This window comes from Vombatus ursinus, unplaced genomic scaffold (genome assembly GCF_900497805.2).
Source record: "Vombatus ursinus unplaced genomic scaffold, bare-nosed wombat genome assembly UNPS02014768.1, whole genome shotgun sequence".
NCBI classification, from domain to species: Eukaryota; Metazoa; Chordata; class Mammalia; order Diprotodontia; family Vombatidae; genus Vombatus; species Vombatus ursinus.
Window position 1 is genome coordinate 13,944,728 of NW_020954546.1, and position 24,583 is coordinate 13,969,310.

The 24,583-nt window shown below is 47.6% G+C and overlaps 1 protein-coding gene across 5 annotated transcripts in view; it reads left to right on the top strand.

Moving 5' to 3' along the window:
* GTF2IRD1 (GTF2I repeat domain containing 1) overlaps nt 1-24,583 on the top strand; it is a 231,237-nt gene that overhangs the window by 68,819 nt on the left and 137,835 nt on the right. For all 5 annotated transcript variants that reach the window (XM_027862357.1, XM_027862359.1, XM_027862361.1 and 2 more), the window contains exons 2-3: nt 13,492-13,620; nt 21,165-21,306. In XM_027862357.1, the coding sequence (XP_027718158.1) occupies nt 13,498-13,620; nt 21,165-21,306 (265 nt within the window). In that variant the 5' untranslated portion in view covers nt 13,492-13,497. The remainder of the gene's footprint in view (nt 1-13,491; nt 13,621-21,164; nt 21,307-24,583) is intronic.

A 24,583-nucleotide genomic window follows, 5' to 3' on the forward strand; every position in this document is an offset into this window, starting at 1 on the left:
TCCATCATGTGACACTTTGGGCGTGGCTAGGGAGGGACCTCCCCTCCACCCTGCATCTCCCTGAGTTGCTGTGATGCCAGCTTGTCTCTGAGGAAGGCCTTCTTCCCTTCTCACCTAGACTACTGCAGCAGCCTCCTAACTCATGTCCCTGGCTCAGATTTCTCCCCTGGCCCATGCATTCTGCTCCCAGCTGCCATCTCACCTCGGGGCTGGGCACACCCTGCCCCAAGCAGCACCTCTCTCCTGCCCCAGGGGCAGGCTAGGAGCTGGGCAGCATGGGCCCCTTCCCTCTCCTCCATGCCCTCCCTGGCCTCACCCAGCCTCAGAGCCCCTACCTGCCGGGCCCCAGATTGAGGTCGGGCCATCGTGGCTTTGGGGTCCGCTCCTTGGCAGCCTCTTCCTGTTCCTATTTTTTTCCCTGTTCTAATCTTGCTTCATTTGATATGAGCTGGCTTCTTTTCCTGCCTTGAAGCTAGAAGCCATGATTTACAGCCTTGTTCTGATGGCCCAGCTTCATTATAGCCTATTACTTCCTGCTTTACTGGCATAGAAAAGATCACCGCCTCACATCACCCCAAAATGACTCAGGGAGGAAGATAGTAGGAACTATATGGGCCTGGCTGGGATGAAGGTGCCCAGCTATTGGGGCGGGCAGCCAATGAGGGCCACTGGGTTCCTGCCCAGTGGTGAATGAATGAATGAATGGTCATTTATTAAGTGCTTACAAGGTACTGTGCTAGGCTTAAATTTTCCTGCCCAGTGGTGAATGAATAAGTGAATGGATGAATGAATGAATGAGTATTTATTAAGTACTTACTAGGAACTTTGCTAAGCTAACTTCTCCTGCCCAGTGGTAAATGAATGAATAGGCATTTATTAAGTAATTACTAGGTACTATGCTAGGCTGTTTTGAATGAATAGGCATTTATTAAGTAATTACTAGACTGTGCTAAGTTTTCCTGCCCAGTGGTGAATGAATGAATGAATGAATGAATGGTTATTTATTAAGTACTTACTAGGTACTATGCTAGGCTAAGTTTTCCTGCCCAGTGGTGAATAAATGAATGAATAGGCATTTATTAAGTACTTACAAGGTACTGTGCTAGGCTAAGTTTTTCTGCCCAGTGGTGAATGCATAAGTGAATAGATGAATGAATGAATGAATGAATGGGTATTTATTAAGTCCTTACTAGGTACTTTGCTAAGCTAACTTCTCCTGCCCAGTGGTGAATGAATGAATAGACATTTATTAAGTACTTACTAGGTACTATACTAAGAATATGTACATTCTACAGATATATGCAAATATAAAAAAAGAGCCAGATCCTACCCTCAAGGAGCTTATATTCAAATAGGAGAAACCCACACATATAAAGGGAGTGGTGGCTGAGATATGGAGTGTTCGTCTGTGAGTTGAGATGTAGGAAGCATTGGTAATGAAATGACAAGGCCAGGGTAGGATTAAGCCATAGGATGAAAGAGTGATGGATTTAAGATAGGAAATGACCTTTGAAGTAATGTAGTCCAGCCTCTTCATTGTACAGATGAGGAAACTGAGGCCCAGAGAGAACTGATGTGCCCAAGGTCCTGGTGGGGTTGGGAGTGGCAGGAGTTAGGATTCAAACTCAGGTCTTCTAACTTCATGGATACCAGGTAAGCTCTAGAGGGCGAGGCCTGTGTCTTCTGCATTTTCTCCATTGAGAAAGCTGCTGAATGAAGAACCATTCAGCTGGTGAATCTGCCAGGACCCTCCTACCCATCTCAGGCATTCAAGTACTGCTTGTAAGTCGTCCAGTGTGCTGCCATGTCTGGCCTCTCATTTCATCCTCAGCAGACCCCTGTGAGGGAGAGAAGGCAGGAACACGATCCCCATTTGACAGATGAAAATATCATCTTGAGATCACAGAATGTGAATCAGATAGCCATTTGGTGCAATCCATAGCTGATAAGAAATCCACCCAGTCAAGCAAGAAGCATTTATTAAGTGCCTACTGTATTCCAGGCATGATGCTAAGAGCTAGGTATACAAGGGCACTGCCCCCAGGAATTTGTCGCTGTTGTTTGTTCCCCGTTCTGGAAGGACCGATGCCCTCAGAGGGTGATGTCTCGATTTGTGCGTGAACTGGATAGAAGTGAGGCAGAGCTCCCCAAAGAGCTGACATCCTAATGAAGGAGACAGCGTGCCCATATACAAGTGTCTGTACAGAACAAATACAGAGTAATTAAATACAAGATAGTTAGGGAGAGGTGGGGCTAGAAATTGAGGGAACAGGACAGTGTCATGGAGAAGGGGCCCCTTGGGTACGTCTTGAAGGGAGAGGATTCTACAATATCCCCGACAAATGGTCATGTGGCCATCGGGGGAAGACGTGAAGAGAGCAGAAGTCACCCCATTTCTGGCTGGCTTTCATTGTTAGGAAGCTTTGTCTCCTAATTAGAGCCAGGATTTGCCTCTTGGCCTCTTCCATCCATGGCTCTAGTCCTCTCTGGGACCAGGCAGAAGAGGTTGAATCCCTATTTCCCATTCTAGGCCTTTGGCTACTTTGTCCAGCTCTCATCTCTCCCCTAAGTCTTCCTTTCTCCAGGCTGATAAACACACCCATTCTACTTTCGGATGTTCCTAGGTATGAGGAAGTTGATTCTAATAACAAGTCTAAATTTGTCTGCGTATTAACCTCTACCTACTTGCTCCTATTTCTGCTTTAAGACCAAGCCAAACAAAGTCCCTGCCAGCTATACAGGGTCCCAAGTCTAGTCAATCTGTGGTCCACAAAAGTCATGAAATAAGCTAGTGGCAGAGAAGACTTGAACCCAGGTAGTGGACTCTCTCTCTTTTTGGGTGGATGGATAAGTGGATGGATGGATGGATGGATGGATGGATGGATGGATAAGTGGATGGATGGATAAGTGAATGGATGGATAGATAGAGCATATATTAAATATTTACTACGTGCGAGGCACTGTGCCAAGTTCTAGGGATACAAATGCTAGAAAACAAGATGGTGCCTGCGGTCTAGGAACTTACATTCTACTGGGGGAAACAGAACATAAAGGAGTCCTGGAAAGCAGGGGAGAGGGCAGTGTAGGGAGGGAGTTGAACTGGGAGTGAAGCGAGTTTGCCTGGGGCCTTGGGAAGTCACAGTCCTTGCCAGGGACTCACCAGTCAGAAGAGCAGGCTGTCGGGTGAAGGCAGCTCCAGGTGAGCAAGGCTGCAGGTGAGGAGACAGAGCAGTCTGGAGTGTTGAGCTCCCTCCCTTTATCTTTCTTTTTCCCTCTCTCTTTTTTTTCTGGAGCTAGGATTTTAATGATGTGGGGGACTCCTGGTGTGGAACATTCACTTCACCAGTGGAGATGAGCAGCTCATCTGGAGCTTGTCATCCTAGAATTGCCTGGAGGGCACTGACATGTCCAGTGATATGTTTGGTGTCACACATCTAGATCCGGCATGCGTCCGGCTGCCTGACTTCCAGGCCAGCTTTCTTCGTCGTTGTAGAAGTCATCCAGAAGCACTAAGCCCAAATTCCTGAAAGAGCAAAGTTATCTGGGTAGCACTTTCAATGCATCCACCCTCCCCCCATGACATTTTAACCTTGAAAGCTTCTCGAAGGCAAGAACCATGGCCTTTATAGACACATGCAAAGGCATGCAAATTGTATGCAAATGCAGCGGGTCTTGTGGACCCCTGCTGCTACCTGAGTGCCCTCTTTAGAAAATCCTGCCCTCCTGGAGAATGTGCCAGGCAGCTTGTCTGCTGGGTTAAAGAGAAGAGGGGAACCTGTGGACACACTTCCAGTCAGTGCCCAAACCCCCTACGGCAGCAAGGGGTGACCGGAGAACACATTAAGGATAGCAAGGCAAGGGAGCCGATTTAGTGCCAATCAGAATTAATTTATCGATGTGTTTTAGTGGGATCATCATCCATCAGCTAAAGGCAGTGACATTGGGACACTCGGCCTCCTCTTCTCCCTCCCTCCATCTCTCTCTTAGACATTCAGTCTCATCAGATGGTACCAAGACGGGCGGCTGCCCACTGACAGCAGGGGCCCAGGGAGAGTGAAGGTTGTGCACACTGCGTGGGGAGGGGATTTAAAAAGATGCTGAACTGGGACCATTCGTCCAGTGGGCACTGATAGGGAGACTGTGGCCCCTGCCCTTGTCTAATGGACTGGTGAGTGAGCTACAGTCCCTGCCCTCCAGGAGCCTTTGGTCTAGCGGGGGACACACAGCCCCTGCCTCCCTAGATCTCACTGCCTAAGAGGAAGACATGAGACCCCACTGAGAAAGGCAAAAGACACGCCTGACACAGTTAGAGCCAGTAGGAGCCGTGGGTGCCCTAAGCTGCTGATGGGAATGACAGTATATTCTGTGGCCAGGCATTTTAAGCAGCTAGGCAGCATGGTGGACAGAGCGCTGGACTTGGAGTCCAAATCCTACCTCAGATACTTACTAGCTGTGTGACCTTGGGTAAGTCACTTAACCTCTGTTTGCTTCAGTTTCTTTGTCTGTAAAAAACACCTACCTCCCAGGTGTTGAGAGGGTTAAATGCAATAACAAATGTAAATCATTTTGCAAACTTAAAGAACTGTATAATTGTTAACCGTTGGTGCTATAATTTATTATTATTATTATTAAGCATTTCATATCACTGGGCCTCAGTTTACTTATCTATAAAATGGGAATGAAAATCTACCCTAATTAGCCACAAAGCTCAAATGCAATTCATGTTAGAGCTTTTATGTGTGTGTGTGTCCTACATAGATATAAGAAAGACATAGTAGTGAAGGATATGTGTATATGATAGTCACTACCAGGAACTGGGTAATGGGCAAAGGAGTTGCAAAATGGCACCTGATCCTGGGCCCAGTGCTACCACAGGGATCCTCTGTAATACTTTTCTAACCAGGTATTTAGTCCCCTTTACCATCTGCCAGCCCCCGCCCCAGTGTCCACAAACAGACCTTTATTTCTCCTAAGTTCTTGAAATGCTTAATTCCCTCTGCCATCTTGACTCCACCCCATTTAATAGTTTTCAGAATAAGACCCTAGGCTAAAAAGTATGTATATAAAACAGAAAATTAGTTGGTGACCTTTGAATGGAAACAAAGGGAGGTGAGTATCCATAAGAGATATTTCTGTATACCTGTGGCAGCTTGTGTGGGATAGTGTAGACATCCAAAACCCCTTCATTTCTGAAAGTCTTTATAGAACCAGCTATGGTGTACAAAGTAAAAATGCTGCATTAGAAGTCAGGAGATCTGGATTCGAATCTTGACTCTTATGCTAACTAGAAGCTTACTAGTATGTGAAGTCTTTGACTTTTTCTGTATTTGTATCCCCAGTACCTAATGCATAGTGGTTAGTTAATATTTAGTTGTGGACTGATTAATACCCGGGAACCTCATTTTCATTATTTTGGAAAATGACCGGACTAGTTTGGTATACCAGAAAGGAGCCACGCTCTGGAGTCAGAGGACCCTCTGGGTGACCTTGGGCACCTTGAACTCCCTTGGCCTCAGTTTCTTCATCTATAAAATGAGGGATTTGGGAACCCAAGCTCTCATTCTATGATGCTCTGCCCAGAGGTTCTCGACTGACAGAATATCCTCACATAGCCTTTGATTATCTGAATTGTCCTTCTCTTCTGTGGGGACGTTTCTGCCACTGTACCAGAGCTGGCCAGCCAGGATGGGTGCCCCTTGGCCCGGTCCATTCTTGCTCCCATCTGTTTCTTCTTCTAGCCACTGCCCAGATGGCCCACCTGCCTGTTGGGGGTTGTATTCTCCACAATAGCTTGTACCTGCTTCCAATTTCCGAGGCAATCCTTCATCCTATATTCATCCTGCTTTAGATGCCTGTTTTCTCTCACCTTAATCTCATCAGTAAATGATCTCCAAATTACAATGCAGGCTGGGTAATTTCTAGGAAAGTTCCCAAGTTTGCTTAATCCTACCCAGTGTGTGTGGATTTTGGGCAGCTCCCATACAGAGAGTGCTGACTAGGTCTTTGGAACAGCTTATCTTTGAGGCTCTCTATTAAAACCAAGATAAAGCCAAGCGTTACTGGGAAGAACAATTAGAAAATTTATTACCTATGGCCCCTTTCACACTTGTCATCAAGGTTAATCATTTCTTCACAGAATATGAGTCTTTGAAGGGACCTTAGTGTTCATGGAGACCGCCTCCCCCATTTATTAAATAAAGAAACTGAGCCTCGGAGAGGTTATAGGATGACAGAACTGGACCTGGGAGAGACCTCAGAAGCCATCTGGTTCCACTCCCTCATTTTACAAGTGGAGAAACTGAGTCCCAAAGAGCTGGAGTGGTCACCTGAGTCTAAGTGCCAGAGTCAGGATTTGGGCCCCAGCCTTCCTGACTTGAAGTCTTAGAGCCCGGTTCTCTTCACTCCAACCCCACCCCACCTACTCCGTAAAGATGAGAGCTTTGCCTCCTTGTGATCTCCCTGGCCCCTTTCAGCTTCAACATTCTGTGAAGTGCTAATGCCCAGCCAACAGGTTGGAATGCAGATGATACCTGCTTTCCATCTGACTCTTGCTCTCTCCAGCTTTCTGAAGATCGGGAAGCCAGGCAGGGCTGGTGCTAGACTTCCCTTTGGGGGAAGGAGAACCCAAGGCAGAGCTAGGAGAGGCATTACACGTTGCTTCATCCACACCCTCCATGGAAGGCAATGTTTGATTTTTTTGTTATGAATTTACAATATACATGGATGACTTCTCTACAGTTTATTTTTTAAAAGCATATTCATTTTCACAAGGTAGTAACAAGGTTGCCCTGTTTGTTCGGGCTCCATCCTGGATTTCTCTGTGTCTATATTTGTTTTACTGAGAATCTTTCCTTTTCTTTTTTTCTTTGCATCTCTAACTCTACCTACTACTCTCCCGTCCCCCCTGCCTCTCCAAGCCCTCCCTTGGAACTAATATAGCCAAACGAAAACAATCAATACATCGGACATCAAAACCCTAATTTTACAAAAGAGGAAACTGAGGGCCAGAAAGTCGAAAGGACTTTTATGTGGGTTTTGAAGTAGCCATGTGTCTACGTGGACTATGTCTGTTGGGGATGGGGCCTGTGTATCTCAGTTCTAATTAAGAATTTTTTTAATTAAATCTTTTTTTTTTTCAATTAAGCCTTTTTTTTCCTCCCCCCCACAAGACATTGGAACAAATATGCGTAGTTAAGTAAAACAAATTCCCACATTAGCCGTGTCCAAAAATGTGTCTCCTCTCTCAATCAGTCAATCAATCAACAGATGTTTATTAAGAACCCACTATGTTTCAGGCACTGGATTAAGCAGTGAGGATACAAATATTAAAAAAGACAGAACCTGCCCTCAAAGAGCTTGCAATCTAATAGTCAGGCTATGGTAGCATTCTTCATCATTGGACCTCTAGAGTTGGAGTTGGTCATTGTGTTGATCGGAAGTCTTTGTTGTTGTTGATATATAGCCTGTTCTCCTGGTTCTGCTTACTTCCCTCTGCATCAGTTCATACAAATCTTCCCAGGTTTCTTTGAAATTGTCCTCTCCGTCATTTTATGGTACAACATAAACATACGTGTAGACATGTAGATAAATAGATATCTTGTTTATACATCATTTTTTGCATGTTGTTTTCCCCATTACGCTGTGAGCTCTGTGAGGGCAGGAGGTGTCAGAGGCAGGATTCGAACTCGCATCCTCTGACTTCAGCCTCTGTTACACAGACTTTGCGTTCTAGATGCCAGAGAGACAGACAGGGCTGCCCTTGGACTCAGGAAGGCCTTGGGGCAAAGCTTTCCTGCCTGTGTGACCCTGGGCAAGTCAGTTCATGAGCCAAGATCTGAGCCTTAGTTTCTTCACCTGTAAAATGGACATAATAAGACCTCTAGCACCTACCTTGGATATATGGAGAGACCATGGAACTAGGAATTGTTTCCTTTGTTGTTGTTATAATCCCATGTGCCTGACATATAGTCAGCCCTTAAGAAATGCTTGTTGATTGATTGATTGATTGATTGATTGATTCAAAAAGGATCACAAAAACTTCTTAAATCTTCAGGACTTTTGTAAATGTCAGTGGGTCTTATTGTTTGTGCCTTATTGGATCGTGACCTCCAGAAAGGGCCAAGACCTCACCTCCCCAGCAGCCAGCGGCCCCAACACCATGATCTGCTGATTAAGAGGGGTTTCCTATGCACATTGCCAGCAGAGAGAAAACTGGATGTGATAAGAAGAATGCTGGATCTGGAGTCAGAAGATGTGAGCCTCAGTTTCCTCTTCTGTAAGATGAGGGATTTGGACGCGTTAGCTCCAAAGTCTTGTCCAGCTCCAAAACCGTATGACTCAATGAGCCTCTGATTAAGGGCTCATCAGAGTTTAAAAAGACGAGGCCTGGAGGAGTCAGGAAAGGCGTCCTAGAGTAGGTGGGGCTGAAGGTGAGGCCAGAGGGGGTAGGTTTGGATAGATGGGAATGAGTCAAGGGAGCAGCAGGAACGCACATTGGGTGTGCGGGAGAGGCATCAGATTAGTCCGCTATGTCTGGGTGATCTCTGGAGGCAGTGCCCAATGAATGTAGGACTGAGTGGATTTGAGTAGTGGGAGAAGATGCTGAATAGATCAAATGGGGTAGAAGAAGCCATTCAAGAGAGTGTGTAGGAGTGAACTCTGTTCATAGGAAGACCCCATTTCTCTTGTGTGAGTGTGTGTGTGCATGCATTCATTCGGACGTACAGGCACATGTGTATTTAGGCCTGTGTCTACACTGACTGTCTCTACTGGAATGAGGTTTGTCTACTGTAATTCAGTTTAAGGAGCCTAGTACCTTGGAAGGCAGAGAGTTCCCCATAGAATTCTCTGTTGCTGGTTGTTGTTAAAGGCTTCGGGACTCACATTAAACAAGACATCCTCTTTGAACCTCAGTTTCTTCATCTGTAAAATGAGAGGTTCGGCCAAGATCTCACAGCTGGGAGAGGCGTTCTAGGCCTTCATTCTTCCTCAATGAGAGGAGATTCCTTTTGTGTTGAAATTGGACTAGGCATTGCCTAATTGGAGGCTGCAAAGTTCTGCTGGAGAACAGGCAGTTTTGGGGACCAAAGGGCTTAGAGACCAGACGGCCCAGTTTTCCCCGGGAGCCCATGAGCACACCAACAGGGCCTCCACAGGTGAGATGTGACTGGCCCTGGCCCAAGGGGAAGAGATTGTCCTGTGGGGCCATCCCCAACGCCTTTACCGCTGACCTTGGGCTCGCCGCAGGCAATCAGACTCCGTTCCATGGATGGCGTGTCTCTGCTTGCTTCTCAGCCACAACGGGTAGCTGATTGTCTCTTTGCCCATCTCTCTCTTCTTCCACCAAAGAGTCAGCGCTTACTAAACGTTGGTAGAATTTAGCTGGTTTCAGTCTCTGTGTTTCTGTCAGTATCCGTCCGTGCGTCTGTTTCTGTCTGTCTGTCATGGTCTTTCTATGTCTCTTACAGTCTCTTATAAGATAGTCAGAGCTAGAAAGCACCTTAAAAACAAGGGATTGTAGCTTTGGAACTGGAAAGCACCTCAGATACCATCTAGTCTAACCCCGTCATTTTACAAGTGTGGAAACTGAGGCCCAGAAAAATGAACTCACTTGCCCTGGGTCACCTGGATAACAATTAGCAGAGCTGAGACCCAAACTCAGGCAGGTCCTCTGACTCCAAATCCAGCATTCTTTCCACTATTACACATTTCAGCCCTTTTCATTGTATAGATGAAGAGACTGGGGTCCAGGGAGGGCCATAAATTTAGGACTGGAAGGGAGCTCAGATGCCTTCTGATTTAGGCCCTTCATTGTACAGATCAGCGAATGGAGACCTGAAAGGTTAAGTGGTCCTAGGCAGGTCTCCGAAGCCTTGGCAGGATCTTCCTATTAAACCATCCTGTCTCTCTGGTTCTTGTAGAATCATAGTCTTAGAGCTGGAGGAACTTCAGAGGTCATCTGTCAGTCAGTCTGCAAGCATTTGTTTATTTATTTATTTTTAACCAAAGGTTATTAAAGATCCGCCATATTAGCCAGACTCTTAAGGAATCTGAGCACCTGTGAGCTATTGGCTAGACTGTAAAAATCTGAGCCTGCGAGCATTTATTTTAAAATTTTTAAAATTTATTTTTAGCATTCAGCTTTTTAAAAATTTGAGCTTTGAATACTCTGCTGCCCCTCCCCCACCTATTGACAAGGCAAGCAGTATGATCTCAGTTATACCTGTGAAGTCACACAAAACATTGCTATCTTAGCCATGTTTAGCAAGCATTTATTAAGTGCCTTCTGTATACCAGGCACCGGGCTGAGCGCCAAGTATACAAAGAAGATAGTTTTACTTTGTTATGAGAGACTTCTCACAGAGTGGGGATAATTTATAAATGTTTTTGTCACGAGAAAACAAAACACATCAATAAACTAAAGAAAAGGGGGAAAGAGCCTCGTCCTCTCTGGCGTTGTGCCTGCCCAGGAATCTTGTACAAGCTTATTCTGAGAGCAAGAAGGTAGAGATCACATGGGTCTTCCTAAGACTCACAGGGTCATAGATTTGGGGCTGGAAGGGAACACCTAGTCCTACCCCCTCGTTTTACAGATGAGGAAACTGAGGCCTAGAGAGGATAGGGTTCATAGAGCCCTATCTGGAGCCCTCAGGGGCCATCATGCCAACTGAGGACCAGAGAAGTTACACAATTTAAGCCCAAGGTTACTCAGGCAGCAAGGGATAGAGTGTTTGTAAATGCTGATCTCTCCTGATGCCTGATGTCATGGGGAAACCCCTCTTCCCTCTCTACCATTGGTCCCTTTTCTTTCTGTGTCCTCAATCTTGAAGGAAAAAAATCCCAAAAGGATGGTGACTTGGGAGGGGCTAAGAATTCCATTTGAGGTTTGAGGGACTGAACTGTTGGCCCTTTCTTGGATGGGGGAGAGGAGAGTAGACAAGGAAGGGAGGGAACACGGATGGAGCGAGCCCTCTGGACATCTGGTCTATTGGCCCAGCCAGCCTCAGGTCAGAACCTACAAGATGAGAGAATGGGATCGGTGGCTGGTGTGGGAGAGGAGAGGAGAGGAGAGGAGAGGAGAGCATTCCCGGATGACCCCGTGTCCATTGCGGCTGGTCCCTGCTCGCGCTGTGCTCTCCTACCTGGAGTCATGTCGTCCCCCATCCATTAGCCCATACCTTCCCTTCCTCACCCACAATATGAGCAGGATCATTGAGGTCCCTCTGAACTCGCTGGCCTGTTGCTTTCAAAGACCAAGTGAGATCTTGGTGAGATAATGTGGGATAATGAAGGCGAATTTAAAGCCCTTCACAAGCTGGCCCTTACCTACATCCCTCTACTTGTCGTCCCATACTCAGGTCAGGCCAACCTGGCCTTCTGTCTGGCCTCCTGGCCTGGTGCCTTTTTACTGGCCATCCCTAATGACTGGAATGCTGTCCCACCACACCCCTACTGCTTAGCTTCCCTGACTTTCTGCAAGAGTAGCTCAGCTCCCACCATCTGCAGGCGGCCTTTCCCAGTGCCCTCTGAGAATACTTCCATCCACCTCTGTGTGTGTGTGTGTGTGTGTGTGTGCAAAACACTAGCTGTGTGACTCTGGGCAAGTCACTTCACTCTGTTTGCCTCCGTTTCCTCATCTGTGAAATGAGCTGGAGAAGGAAATGGCAAACCGCTCCAGTATCTCTTCCAAGAAAACCCCAAATGGGGCCGTGAAGAGTCAGAAACGACGGAAACAACTGAACAACTCTGTACTTATCTTGTATGTACCTAGTTACTTACCGGTCATCTCTCTCATTAGAATATAAGCCCTTTGAGGGCATGGACTACTTCTTCAAATCCCCAGCACTTAGCCGGTGCACGGCACATAGTCGGCATTTTATAAATGTTTGTTGATTAATTGATGAAAAGTACTTTGAAGAAGTTGCAAGTATAACAAGGTCAAAGCATAAACACCTCCATTTGTCATTGAAAGCGCTTCACAGCTTGGACCTGTCCTCCCGTGCTAACCTTATTATACAAACTGGCTGTTCTCTGGTTCTGCATATATAGCAATCCATTTCCCCACTCCATGCTTTCACACTGGCTGTGCCCTCTGCCTGGAATGCATTTCCCTTCACCTCTGCCCGGCAGAATCCCTTACTTCCTTCAAGACTCATCTCAAGCCCCCTCTTCTATCCGAAGCGTTTCCCGCCATCCCCTCCCCACTACTACTTGCCTTCTCCCCAAGATGACCTTGTTAACACATGCCTTAGGTTGTCTCCCCAGCCCCAGGTCTCTGCTCTGTTTGCATGCCTGACACTTAGCACAGTGCCTTGTACGTTGTTGGCTGTTGATTGATTGATAATTATCTTAACTTCTGTGATGGGTGAAATCTGAAATAACTGAGGAAACAAGGGCTGGAGCTTCTGAGCATATTGATTTATTAAGCAATGCGTGTCGATTGCATAACAAATCAGGGAACAGGCCTCCTCAGCTTGGCACTGAACTCCAAATACAGAGGGAGACAGATTTGTATGCATTAAGAGAAAATAATTATTGAGATAGAAGATTAGATAACCTGACTTCTAATTGGAGGAAAGATTAGGGGCTTTCTGAGTTGGGGCGGAGGTAGAGTGAACAGGGGCATTTCCCTGTATTCGGAAAAAAGAGGTGTCCTTCTCTCCCCAGCTGTCTGTGAGCAACCCAAGGAGTATGGAAACTATAGCTAATTGACCACTTTTCACTATGGATTGACAGGGCCACTTTTCAGACAGGATGTATGAGTTGCCTGAGATGCATAATTGTGAGAAAACTCCTTTCATCTGTCTTCTGATCTGACCAGTTTCTGGTCAGGAGAAGCTGCGTCTTTAGTTGAAAGTCTCGACGCAGCAGGGAGAGGTGGTCCAGCTTCCCAGTCACGCAGGGCTAGGTTCAAACAATGCAATAAAGTTTTCTCACAATTCCCATAATTGAATAAAGTTTTCTAGCAAGACAGAAATTGGACGAGACCCATAATTGAATAGAAAGGGAACTGAGCTAGCTCCAGAATTGAGTCACAAGATGGAGTCGGTGTAGCTCACCCAATTGCCACACCACACTTCCAAATTAAGGTCTGGCAGCCAGAGACAGGATTTCAACTAGCACTGGAGACCTTGGAGAGGTTCTGTCACATCTAACAAAGCGGGAAGCTGAGACCCAGACTGACCTGCCTAATGTCCTGCACCTAGTGGTTGCAGAGGGAGGATCTGAGGGCAATTCCTCTGATAGCAAATACAGTTCATTTGTCACCAGCCTGCTGTCTGACCAGAGAGTGGCCCTGGTACTATCTGTGCCAGGCTGACTTTCCCCGTCCCCTTCTGCCCCTACAAGGAAGCACCAGCAAGCCCTGAAACCCTAGAGAAAAGTGAGATCTTTTTACCTTGAACTTTTGGGGGGATTTAAAAGGTAACATCCTCGTGGAGGCCTGTTTGCTGATGGATCAGTAACCCCCCAGCTTCCCCTCCTGTTTTCCAGGTGACTATGGCCCTGATGGGGAAACACTTTGACGGCCCCGCCAATGCCTCCGGACCCGATCGCTGGAGCACCATGTTTCCCCGAAAAGATGAGATCATCACCAGCCTTGTGTCTGCCTTAGATTCAATGGTGAGTCAAGCTGTTGGGCATTGGCGGGTCTTCTGGCTGGAAGAGCAGCACCTTGGGGGGCTGGACAGCACCCTGCAGAGGTCGGCGAAGCTGGGACCCAGGAAGCCTGGCAGGACAGAGATGGGGGGCTGGCTGCTCTGATTTTGACAATCTCCTGGGAAACAAACGTCAAACAATATAACGTTCCTTTCTTAGTCTTCTGATGGCCTTCACTCTGCCCATCTCCCCCCACCAGCCAAATGACAGCTCTTGCCACTTCAATCTAGTCCCCAAAGGCAGATGGAGCCAGCTAGTGATGATGACCCTGTAGTGTTAGATGGTGGCCATTAAGCACATAGTAGGTGTCTAATAAATGCCTATCGTTTGATTGATGGATTACATCATCCCACAGCACAGGAAACCTTGAACCAGAAATGTCAGGGCCAGAAGGGGCTGCAGGGATCACCTCTCCTTGCCCCAATGTTTCATAGAGAGTCAGTTAATCAAAAACATTGATTAAATGACTGGGCTAAGCACTGGGGATGCAGAAAGAGGCCAAAGACAGCTCCTGCCTTCAAGAAGCTCACAATCTAATGGACGGAAACTGAGGCCCACAACAGGGAAAACACTTACCCAAGGTCACACAGCAAATTGGCTCATGGGTTCATAAGACTTAGATGTGGAAGGGACCTCCGAGGCCATCTAATCCAATACTCTAATTTTAAAGCCATTTTATTTTAAATTTAATTCAGTTTTGGTTTTTTTTCAGTTAATAGATGTATATTTTCTCTTGTTTCCCCTTCACCCCTACTGGGGAAAAGAAAAAAGGAAAAAAACCTTTGTAACAAATATGCATAAGCAAGCGAAATAAACTTATCCATTGATCCTTACTTTATGGATGATGAGACTGAGCCACAGAGACAGTAAGTGAGTGGCCCAAGGGCCCATAGAAAGTGAGGGTGAGAGCTGGGACTTGCCCCAGGTCCCCTGCCTCCTCCTGCTCTACCACACTGCCTCACAGACCACATCTGTCTCCATTGGAGGCTGTAAGAAGGATTCTGGGTACGGGAGATGACAGCGAATGTTCTGGCCCTTCTCCTTGGTTAATTTGTCCTCCCGTAGGAGGGACCTGCTTTTCCCGTACCCCCGCTCTTTAACGCAGGGGTTCCTGGGCTGAAGAGAGAGAGACAAGAGGAAGGCAGCTGGCAGGGAGCCGTCTCCCTCACTAAAACTCCATCGTGCTGTCTGCTGCTTGCTCCCCTTTCCATGTGCAGATTGGAGCCCTGTGAGAGCTCTCACCCACCATGCTCCTCGAAGCTCTGTAGGACAGTGAGCTTGCCATGTCTGTCAAATGAAGGGGGTTGGCCCAGATGACCTCTGAGCTCTTCCGGCTCCTCGTCTGTAGCCCTGTGATCTCTGTGGGTCATTGCAGCTTTCACGCTAAGGCAGACACTTTATGATCAATCACTATCAATCAGTAAACATTTATTAAGTACCTACTGTGTGCCAGGCACTGTGCTGAGCACTGATATGTGGAGGGGCTTGAAGGCAGCAGCCACCACCAATTACCCTGGCAAAGACACCGTCTGTCTCCCTGGATTGCCGGCAGCTGTCCTCTGAAAGCTGAACCAGCCCGGGCTCGTGGGCTGGTGTTTCTACCCAGGCCCCTTCCTGCAGAGCCCCAAGCAGGAAGGAGATTAGAAAGGACGGTGGTAGAGGTATACATGTTAGAGCAGGGCAGCTCTGGGTGGGGTCCATGGACTGGGGTCACTCTCCCTGGGCATTATTTTCTAGTCCCCCCTGTAGTGCATCCCTAGGGAGAGTCACTCTATCATAGGAAGAGTCTACAGCTCCTGAGCAGACCTCAGGGTCAGGAAGTCCCGGGTTCCAGTCCATCCCTGGACAACTCACTTACCTGGGCAGCTCTCCAAGAACTGGAAATTACAGAGGAAGCACCAATCTGCATCGATCAAGAGATTTCTCACTGAGAATTCCCTCCATAGGTTGCTAGGTGCTGCAGTGGATGGAACACTGGGGCCTGGAGTCAGGAAGACCCAAGTTCAAATCCAGCCTCAGATACTTACGAGCTGTGTGACCCTGGACAAGTCACATGACCTCTGTCTGCCTCAGTTTCCTTAACTGTAAAATGATAATAATATAGCACCTCCTTCCCAAAGTTGTTGTGAGGAGCAAATGAGATAAAAATTGTAAAGTGCTTAGCGCAGTGCCTGCACGTAGTGCATATTACCTTCTCTACATTGTTGAAATACAATCTAAAATTTCCAAGGCATTGTTCTGGGTGCTAGGGATACAAAGTGCATCTTTCAGTGGTAAATAACTTGCAAACATTCCAAGTCCTTCCCTATTTTCTTGGGCCTGCCTGGACGGCCCCGGAGCATCGGTCCAACATCACAAGAGCCTGACTCAGAGCATTATCCAACCCTGTCCTGGAAGCTGCTTCTGTTTCCAGCCTGCCCCAGCCATCAAGGAATAAGCTCCCCACATTCAAGAGAGCAAGAGAGAGGCAGCATGGTGTGATAGATAGGCCACAGGTCCTGGAGGTCCAGAAGACCTGGATTCAAATCCTGCCGTAGCCATCCATCAGCTGGGTTACCCTGTGCCTTATACTTAACCTCTCTGTTCCTCATTTTCTTTTGCCTCATAAAGAGAGGGTGGGGGGACTTAGTGACCTTGGAGCCCTTTCAGCTCTAACTTCTTTGGGCGCTTGGTCCTTGATCTGTGCCTGGGACACGGTACATAGATCGCAGCCCGGGTGTGCTTTGTGGATAGGAGGGCTTTAGGCTTCAAGGAATCAGCCCTTTACACACTCAAAACAATCCCCTCAGGCCCCCTTTGCTCTGTCCCTCCAGCCCAGCTGAGATCAGCAATCAGGCTGCCTGAACAGTTGGCTCCCACAGCGTCAAGATCTGGGAGGTCCCTTGTGCTCCTGTGCTGGGCACCAAGATCTTCCAGGAGGCATGCATAGTGGGGAACGTGCTAGACTTGTAACCCAAAGGGCTGGGTTCAAATTCTACCGCTGACACTATCTGTGTGACCCTAAGCAAATCCCTCCACTTCCCTGAACCTCTCTATATAATGAGGTTGATGAGCCTGTGGGAGGCAGGGGAAAGTGTATCTGCTTTGACAAGCCTTTCTCTCATAGAACAGAAGCTCACTGAGGTCAAGGTTTGTTTCACTTTGGTTCTTTGGATCCACAGGGCCTGGCATAGAATGTTTGCTTAACGAATGTTTATGGATTGATTCCTTGGTGATTGAAAGGGCACAGAAGTTGGAATCATTGGACCTGAGTTAGAATTCAAGTTACTTAACCCCGCCCTCCCCAGCCTCAGTTTCCTCATTTATAAAATGAGGAAGTTGGATTGGCTGGCTTTTGAAAGCCTCTTCTGGCTCGAATTCTATGATCCTACCTTCCCTCCAGGCTTAGTGTGCTTTGTAATTTTAAAGTGCTAATGGCGGTAGATGATTGTTATTGGAATTATCATTATTGTTAAAATGGTGGCTGAGTGGGGGAGCGGAATCCTCACCTCCGGGCCACGAGGCCAGCTGGAGGAGGCTTTCCAAAGCTGACCCACTTTGTCTCTACGTCTTCATTGTCTTTCATTAAGGTTGATGGGGGAAGCCATCTCATTTATTAACGTGGGGGTTTCAAATCATTTTTGCCTCTGCTGTTCCTGGGAGCTTGGCGAGGCCAGAAAGAGAGCAGCCTGTTTTTAATCTTGAGAACAAAGGGAGATAAGTCGCATTCTTCTGATGTCAAGTTCCCAGCAGAAACCTTACATAAGGCAGCCTCGATTACATAAACGAGATGGGGCTTCTGCTGAGCGTCTGGGCCAAGAGCTGAGCTTGGGTTGTTTTTTGTTTTTTTAAGCCATAAAAGCAAGAGGCTGGGGACAATGTGACCCAACATAAGGTGTCATTCAAGGCCCGGGGCTGGCTGCAGTGGGAAGGCTTTGGGGCTCCCCAACCCCGCTATCCCCTAATAGCAGTGGTCTCCAAACCAGAGCCCCGCCTGCCTAGTTGTTCAAGAGACCCTGCTCTCCAGGCCAAAACTTTTTCTTCTTCTTCCCATTCTTTATGGAAGACTGTTTTGCAGGGTGGGAGAGAAATGTAGGCCACCTGTAATGTCGTCAATGGAGGGAACTTCTGGTATGGAAGCTACCTCCACCAATACAGATCAGTGACTTTTCCCTAACTGTAGTCTAGCCAGCGTATATCAGCGGCAAGGCTCAACCCCAGCTCTGGCCAGCCCTCTGTCCACTGTAGCCTGCTGCTTCTTACCGGTTACTTATAAGAACAAAATATTAGCTCCGGAAGGGACCTTATAGGGTTCATGTAGTGAAATGTCTTACAGGGATGAACAGGAGAAAGAAAAAGGGGTTCTGCCCTTAAGGGCAAGGTCTCCTGGACCGCAGGGCGGGTGGAGCCCACTACTGTCAAGGGGGACCCCCATATGGCAGCAAGGAGGGGCTTGCTGGTGGAGTTTGTCCAAAGTCTTCATCTTCCCAGTAGATAGAATGCTGGATGCAGGTCAGGAAGACTTGGGTTCAAATCCTGCCTCAGACACTGGTTGTGTGACCCTGGGCAACCTCAGTTTCTTCATCTGTAAAATGGGGATAATAATATCCCCTACCTCACAAAGCTGTTGTGAGCGTTAAGTGAGATAACCTATGTAAAACACTTTGGAAACTTTAAGGCAATATATTGTTTTTATAGATGGGGAAACTGAGGTCAAGGGAGGTAAAGTAATCTTGGATCTGGTGTCAGGTCACTGGAAAGGGTGAGACTCTCTTAGAGAGACTGTCCCCTGGAAGGGAGAAGAGATCCTTCCTGCCCCGGGGGCAGGGGCATGGAATGGCTGCCATGTTTCTCCTCTGCCTGTGAGTTCAGAGGTGTATAGGCTGAAATAAGAAAAGTCTCGATAAATTTCTGGATGGTGGCTCCGTGCCAGGTCATTCAGAGGACTCTGGGGATCTGGGCGCCCATCCTTAACCTGTGTGGATGACATCAGGTTGGGGGACAACAGCCTGTCTCAGCATCCTCCTCCCAGGCGAGATCCTGGGATCCAAGAGGGACTCATGCATTCATTCACTTGGCCTAGCACCACTTTTCCATAGCAAACAAGGAATAGCAGTCCTCTGTGCTCAGGTCCTGAGTATGAGACAGCCAGTGTAGACACAGCCCATTTAAGAAAATACAAAATTAATGGGAGTCAGCATGGCATATTGGAGAGACCGCTGGAGTTAGGATCCGGAGACCCAAGTTCCAACTCCACCTCAGAACATTTGCTTGTTGTTTGACCACGGGCTTTCTGGGCCTCAGTTTCCTCATCTGTCAAATGGGGTAGCGATAATCCTTGCACTCACTTCCTTTTGAGTTCGCTGTGAGGAAGAATCCTGTGCAAATTTGAAAGTCCCCTACCTAATTCAACTTGTCTTCTGTTTAATCCTTGGCATCAGCCTCTGCTGGGGAAAGAACATTGATGTCCACTCTTATTGTTAATTATAATAATAAATGACTATGATGGTAATAACTTGACCTCATGAGAGAAGACTTGGGTTCAGATCTCACCCATGATGCTTTCTTCCAGGGTGAACGTGGGCAGATCACTTCACTTCCTTGCTTCTCCATTTCCTCACCTGTCAGACCAGTAGGGCTGGACCACATCACCTCCGAGGTCTCTTCCAGGTCCAGATCTAGGAGCCCATCGTGTCCAAAGCCTTTTCCCGTCCTGGATCTGAGCTTGTAAGATCCTCATCCATCCCTAGGTCTTTAATCCTAACAATGACAGTTATAACTTACCTGCATCTGATGATGCAAGATACTTCTTTCCAAGTAGTCTTAAGAGGTGAGAGTACAAGGATCATCACTCCCATTTTATAAACATGAAAACCGAGGCTTGGGGGTAATAAAGTGGCTTGCTATGGGTCAGAAGCAGGACTTGACCCCGTGTTTTTCCTGATTCCCTGTCTGGCCCTTTTTGTCTCCCTCTATTGCATGGCTACAAATAATCCTGCTTCTTTCTTTTCAAATCTTATTTCATAACCACAGAGGTCCAGGGAGCTCGGTCCTGAGTATGGGCTGTTCCTTTCTTCCTTTAAAAAGTATCTGAAAATCAGATAAGGAAGTGGGGGCTCAGAGGGGTCGATCAGTCAGAAAGCATTTATTAAGCACCTCCTATGTGCCAGGCAGACACTGTGCTACGGGCCTGGGTTACAAAGACAAAAATGAAAGAGTCTCTCCCTTCAGGGAGCTTCCAGTCTATTAGCACGTGCAAACTTCCCCAAGGTCCCTTACTGAGGGTAAGGGCTTCATTTAGGGTCTGGATCCTGGCTCCTGGTCTGAGGCTCCTTTCTTTAGGCTGTGGTCCTTCCTACTTTGTTATAACCCTAGAAGGGTTATACAGGTGAGTTGGACCCAGACTGAGCTCCCACCAGAGACATCTGGCATAGTATGGAGGAGACAGGGCAAGGCCGGCCCCAGGGCCATCTTGCAAGGCTGGGGAGGTTTGTTTCCCAGGGATCAACTTTCTGTTTCTCTCTCAAAGCCCACCTACCATCATTGTCACAGTTTAGACCCACCTTGGTCACCAAGTGCCCTCCTCTCCTCCCCACCATCAAAACCAGCCCTTGGAGAACGCTGATCAACCCAATGACCAGTCACAATGCCCGGGGACCAGTGAGGAAGCATGCTCCCCACCTCCTGCCTGGGAGCTGATTCAGCCTCAGGGTACAGAATCAAAGCTTCAGAAACTGAAAAATGCATCAAGACTTTTGGGACACCATATGTGTGTCTAGATGCATTTACATATACATGTACAGTAAATACATACATGTGTTTAGGTTTTATGTATGTGTATATAATAGACATATATGTGTACCTGTGCACGCGTATGTGTATATCTGTATAGAAACCTGTATGTTTGTGCATGTGTGTATGGAGACCTGTTTGTGTAGACATACATGCATTTGTACATGTGTGTATAGATGTGCATATCACATCCAGTGTGAAAACTTGTCTTGTTTGACCTGCAGATTAATTACAAGAGTGCTGTTCTGGTTTGTTTCCCAAGGAGTAGAGAAGTGAAACAATAAATTTCAATTTAAAAAAATCCTCAGGGAAAGACCCCACAAACTCATCCCCACTGAGGGAGTAGTGATTGATAGTGGTTAAAGTGTGTGACCCCAAATGTGGATAGTGGGGTGAGGGATCTACATTGTAAATCTTGAGCTCAACTGGGTGAGACTCAAATGGGGGAATTTCAGGCATTTGTAGGCCAGTTGGGGGATGGGGACCTGGGATCAGGGCTTGGCTTGGGGCTACTCCAGTCATCCCGGATGGATGGCTGCCGTGCTTTAAGCCGCGCAGGGGCATGCTGGGACATGCTGGGGTCATGGGCTAGAAGGGCCCCAGAGACCATTGAGTGCAGCCTTCTCATCTGTACAGTGGAAAGCCCAGGATGACTGGTCCAAGGTCACCTGGGTCATAAGCATTCGGGATGACGTCAGAACGTGATTAACAGACTCTCTCCTTCCCGCCATCCGCAGTGCTCCGCACTTTCCAAACTCAACGCAGAGGTGGCCTGTGTCGCGGTCCACGATGAGAGCGCTTTCGTGGTCGGGACTGAGAAGGGGAGAATCTTTCTGAACTCAAGGAAGGAGCTGCAGACAGATTTCCTCCGATTCTGCCGTGAGTGCCCGTCGACTCTTGCCCTGTGGGGTCACATTACCCGATCTCTTCATTTTCTGGTGGAGAAAACTGAAGCCCAGGGACGTAGGGCTGGCCGAAAGTCACACAGCAAAGTAACCACCAAGCCCTCAACCGCTCCTCTGGATTCCCTCTGGGAGAGCAGGTTTATCTGTGACCCCAGCTCCTTGTTCATAGTGGGTGGGTTTGGCTCTGTCCAACCTTTGACCCCCAGTTTATCAGTTTCCAAGTGGAACTTTGTGGGGCAAGGTTTCCTGTGTAAATACTCTCTCTGTCTCTCTCTCTTTCACGTGTATACACACACACACACACACACACACACACACACACGCCCCATTGGTAAGAAGACAGACAGACAGCTCGGGCTCAGGGAGGGGAGGAGAGAAGGGTGAGAGCATGGGGATGGCTCCTCCGGGGCATGAGGTAGCACATTCCTTGTACCTGGAGGAGGAGTTATCCAGGTTTCTGCTGCCTTTCCCCAGACTCACAAAAACCTGAAAAAGCCCAAATGTCCCAATTTATTCATTGTTAGTGGAGAAGATTAAGTTAAAGTCCCGGCTGGGTGCTGGGGATCAATGCCACAGTTCCTGCCATCAGGGAGCCTTCGTGCTGCCAGAGACATCAAACATCATTAATCAGCAAGCGTGTATTAAACCCCTATTTTGTGCCAGCTGCCATGTTCAGTGCTGGGGATACAAAGCAATTATCAATCAATCGGCGTGTCTTTATTAAGCGCCTACTGTATGCTAGGCACTTCCAGTCACTGTGCTAAGCACTGGGGGTACAAGTACAAAAAAGAAAGACAGCTCCTGCCCTCAAGGAGCTTATAGTCTAATAGGGGAAGTTGATATGCAAAAGGAAGCTGAAAGTAGAGAAGATACCCCTCCTCTTTTAGGAAGGTCTTGGGGGGCTTGGTATAAAAATCAGGGGGCAGCATAGAGCACCAGGCCTGGAGTCAGGAAAACCTGAGTTCAAATCCAGCTTCAGACACTTACTAGCTGTTTGACCCTGGGCAAGTCCCTTCACCCAGCTTGCCTCAGTTTCCTCATCTATAAAATGAGCTGGAGAAGGAAATGACAAACTGCTCCAGTATCTTTGCCAAGAAAACTCCAAGTGGGGTCACAAAAGGTTGGATATGACTGAACAACAACAAAATATAGAATAAATCAATACAAGGTAGTCAGGGAGAGATGGCACCGGCAGTCTGGGCCGTCAGCAAGGCTTTGGAGAGAAGGTGGCGCTTGTCTCCCCTCCTTCTTTGCAGAGGTGAGGTGGGGGGTTAAGGGTGTGGAGCGCTGCATGTCATGTCAGCTTTTTTTCAGTAGGTTGGTTAGAGTTTCTGACGTCTTCATTCTTCCCACTTTTTAAAATTCATTATAAGAGATGGCTCTCAGGGGAGGAGAAAGGGAGAGATACAGCAGGGTAAAAGAAAGGTAGGGGAAAAGATATCAGTTAAAAATCTATTTTTTAGGAATGACAATAAAGATGGTGCTTGAGTTACATCGGAAGGAAGTGAAGGACCCTGTGAGACACAAGTAAAGGGGAGGACATTGTAGGCGGGGGCAAGGCTATAAGGCAAAGGACAGAGGCAGGAGATGGATTCTCATAGGTGAGGGTCAGTAAGAAGGCCCCTTTACACAATGGAGTTTGGGAGTAATGTTCAATGAGGTAGGCCAGGTTGTAAGAGGAGTTCAAAGCCAAGCAGAGGGGTCTCTGTTTTATCCAAGAACCCCCAAAGTTCATTGAATGGGGGCCCTTCACCCCAGGTACCTCCACACCTAACACTGTCCCTCCCTCCTCCCTGTTTTCCCTCGAGAGATCTGGGAGAAAGAGAGGATGGGCGGACAGCCTGGGTTGGCTGGTAACCTTTGATACCAGGGGCCATACAGTTTCCTGGATAGTCTATGCAGGAAAGAGATTAGTAACCAGGGCTGGTTCCACCCAGCCATCCTCAGGTGAGGCCTGGTCATAGCATCTCAGGTTGAAATGCTGGAAAAGACATTGGGAGCCGTCGAAGTTGTCTAATCCCTCATTTTACAGCTGAGGAAACTGAGGCCTAGGGAGATAAAATGAGGGGCCCATGGTCACACATGGTAGTTAAGAGGCCCGCTAGAATGGAAACCCAGGGTTAATACTAGAAAGAGTGGACTTCACTGGGATGACCCAGAAATACCGCTGGGCTGGAAGGTGAGTTCCCAGCCCTGCAATTAGCTATTCTATATCCGTCAGCAAGCCCCTTCCCGCGTCTGGGCCTCCCCCCTCTCTCCCTGCCGAAATGCGGCTAATCCCTGAGGTCTTCCAGCTCTGACATTCCAGCTTCTCTGATTCCATGAAAGCAGGGGCACCTGTCTTTGAGGAGCCCAGCTGCTTGCCTGTCTATTTATAATTGCACTGGTTTATTTGAGGCTTGCGGCAAAGAATGCCTCTTCACACAGCCCTCTTCTTAGATGCCGGCATTTGTGGGCAGCCCGCAGAGCTGTGTGGAGCCAGCCCTGGGCTGGGCAGCAACTTCCTGGCTCCCTGGATTCAGGCATCCAGACCCTCTGCGGAGGGATGATGGAACTGTCCACGATTCCCATGAATGAATGAATTCCCTGTGCCTGCACCCCTGCCCTGTCCAGAAGGAAGGGAGTCCAGGCTCGATTGAGCAGTTAATCAATCCACAGATATTTTCTGACTGTATAATGCATCAAAAATAACAACAATAAATCACATTTATTTAGCACCTACTATGTGCCAGTCACTGTGCTAAGTGCTTTACAAATATTTCATCTGATTCTCACAACAGCCCTGTAAGGTAGGTGCTATTATTATTCCCATTTTACCAATGTGGCAAGTGAGACAAACAGAGGTTAAGTGACTTGTCCAGGGTCATACAACTAATAAATGTCAGAGGCTGGATCTGAACTCATGTCTTCCTAACTCCAGGCCCAGCATTCTAACCACTGGGATACTCAGCTACCTGTGCTTAGCACAGCACTAGGAGATTGAAGATCGACTCGAGTTCTAGTCCCAACTCCAACATTAAACACTCTAGCTTGTGACCTCAGAAAAGACATTTAACCTTTCTGGGTCTCAGTTTCTCCATCTGTAAACAAGGGCATCAGAGTAGATGGTGTCTAAGGCCCTTCCAACTTTAGAGCTAGCATCCTATGATCGTAAAGCATGGGTGAACTTGGTTCCCTTCCCTGGGCCTCAGTTTCCTCCTCTATTAAAAGAGGGAATATAAAATATAGCAAAGTACTGGAAACAATCAGTC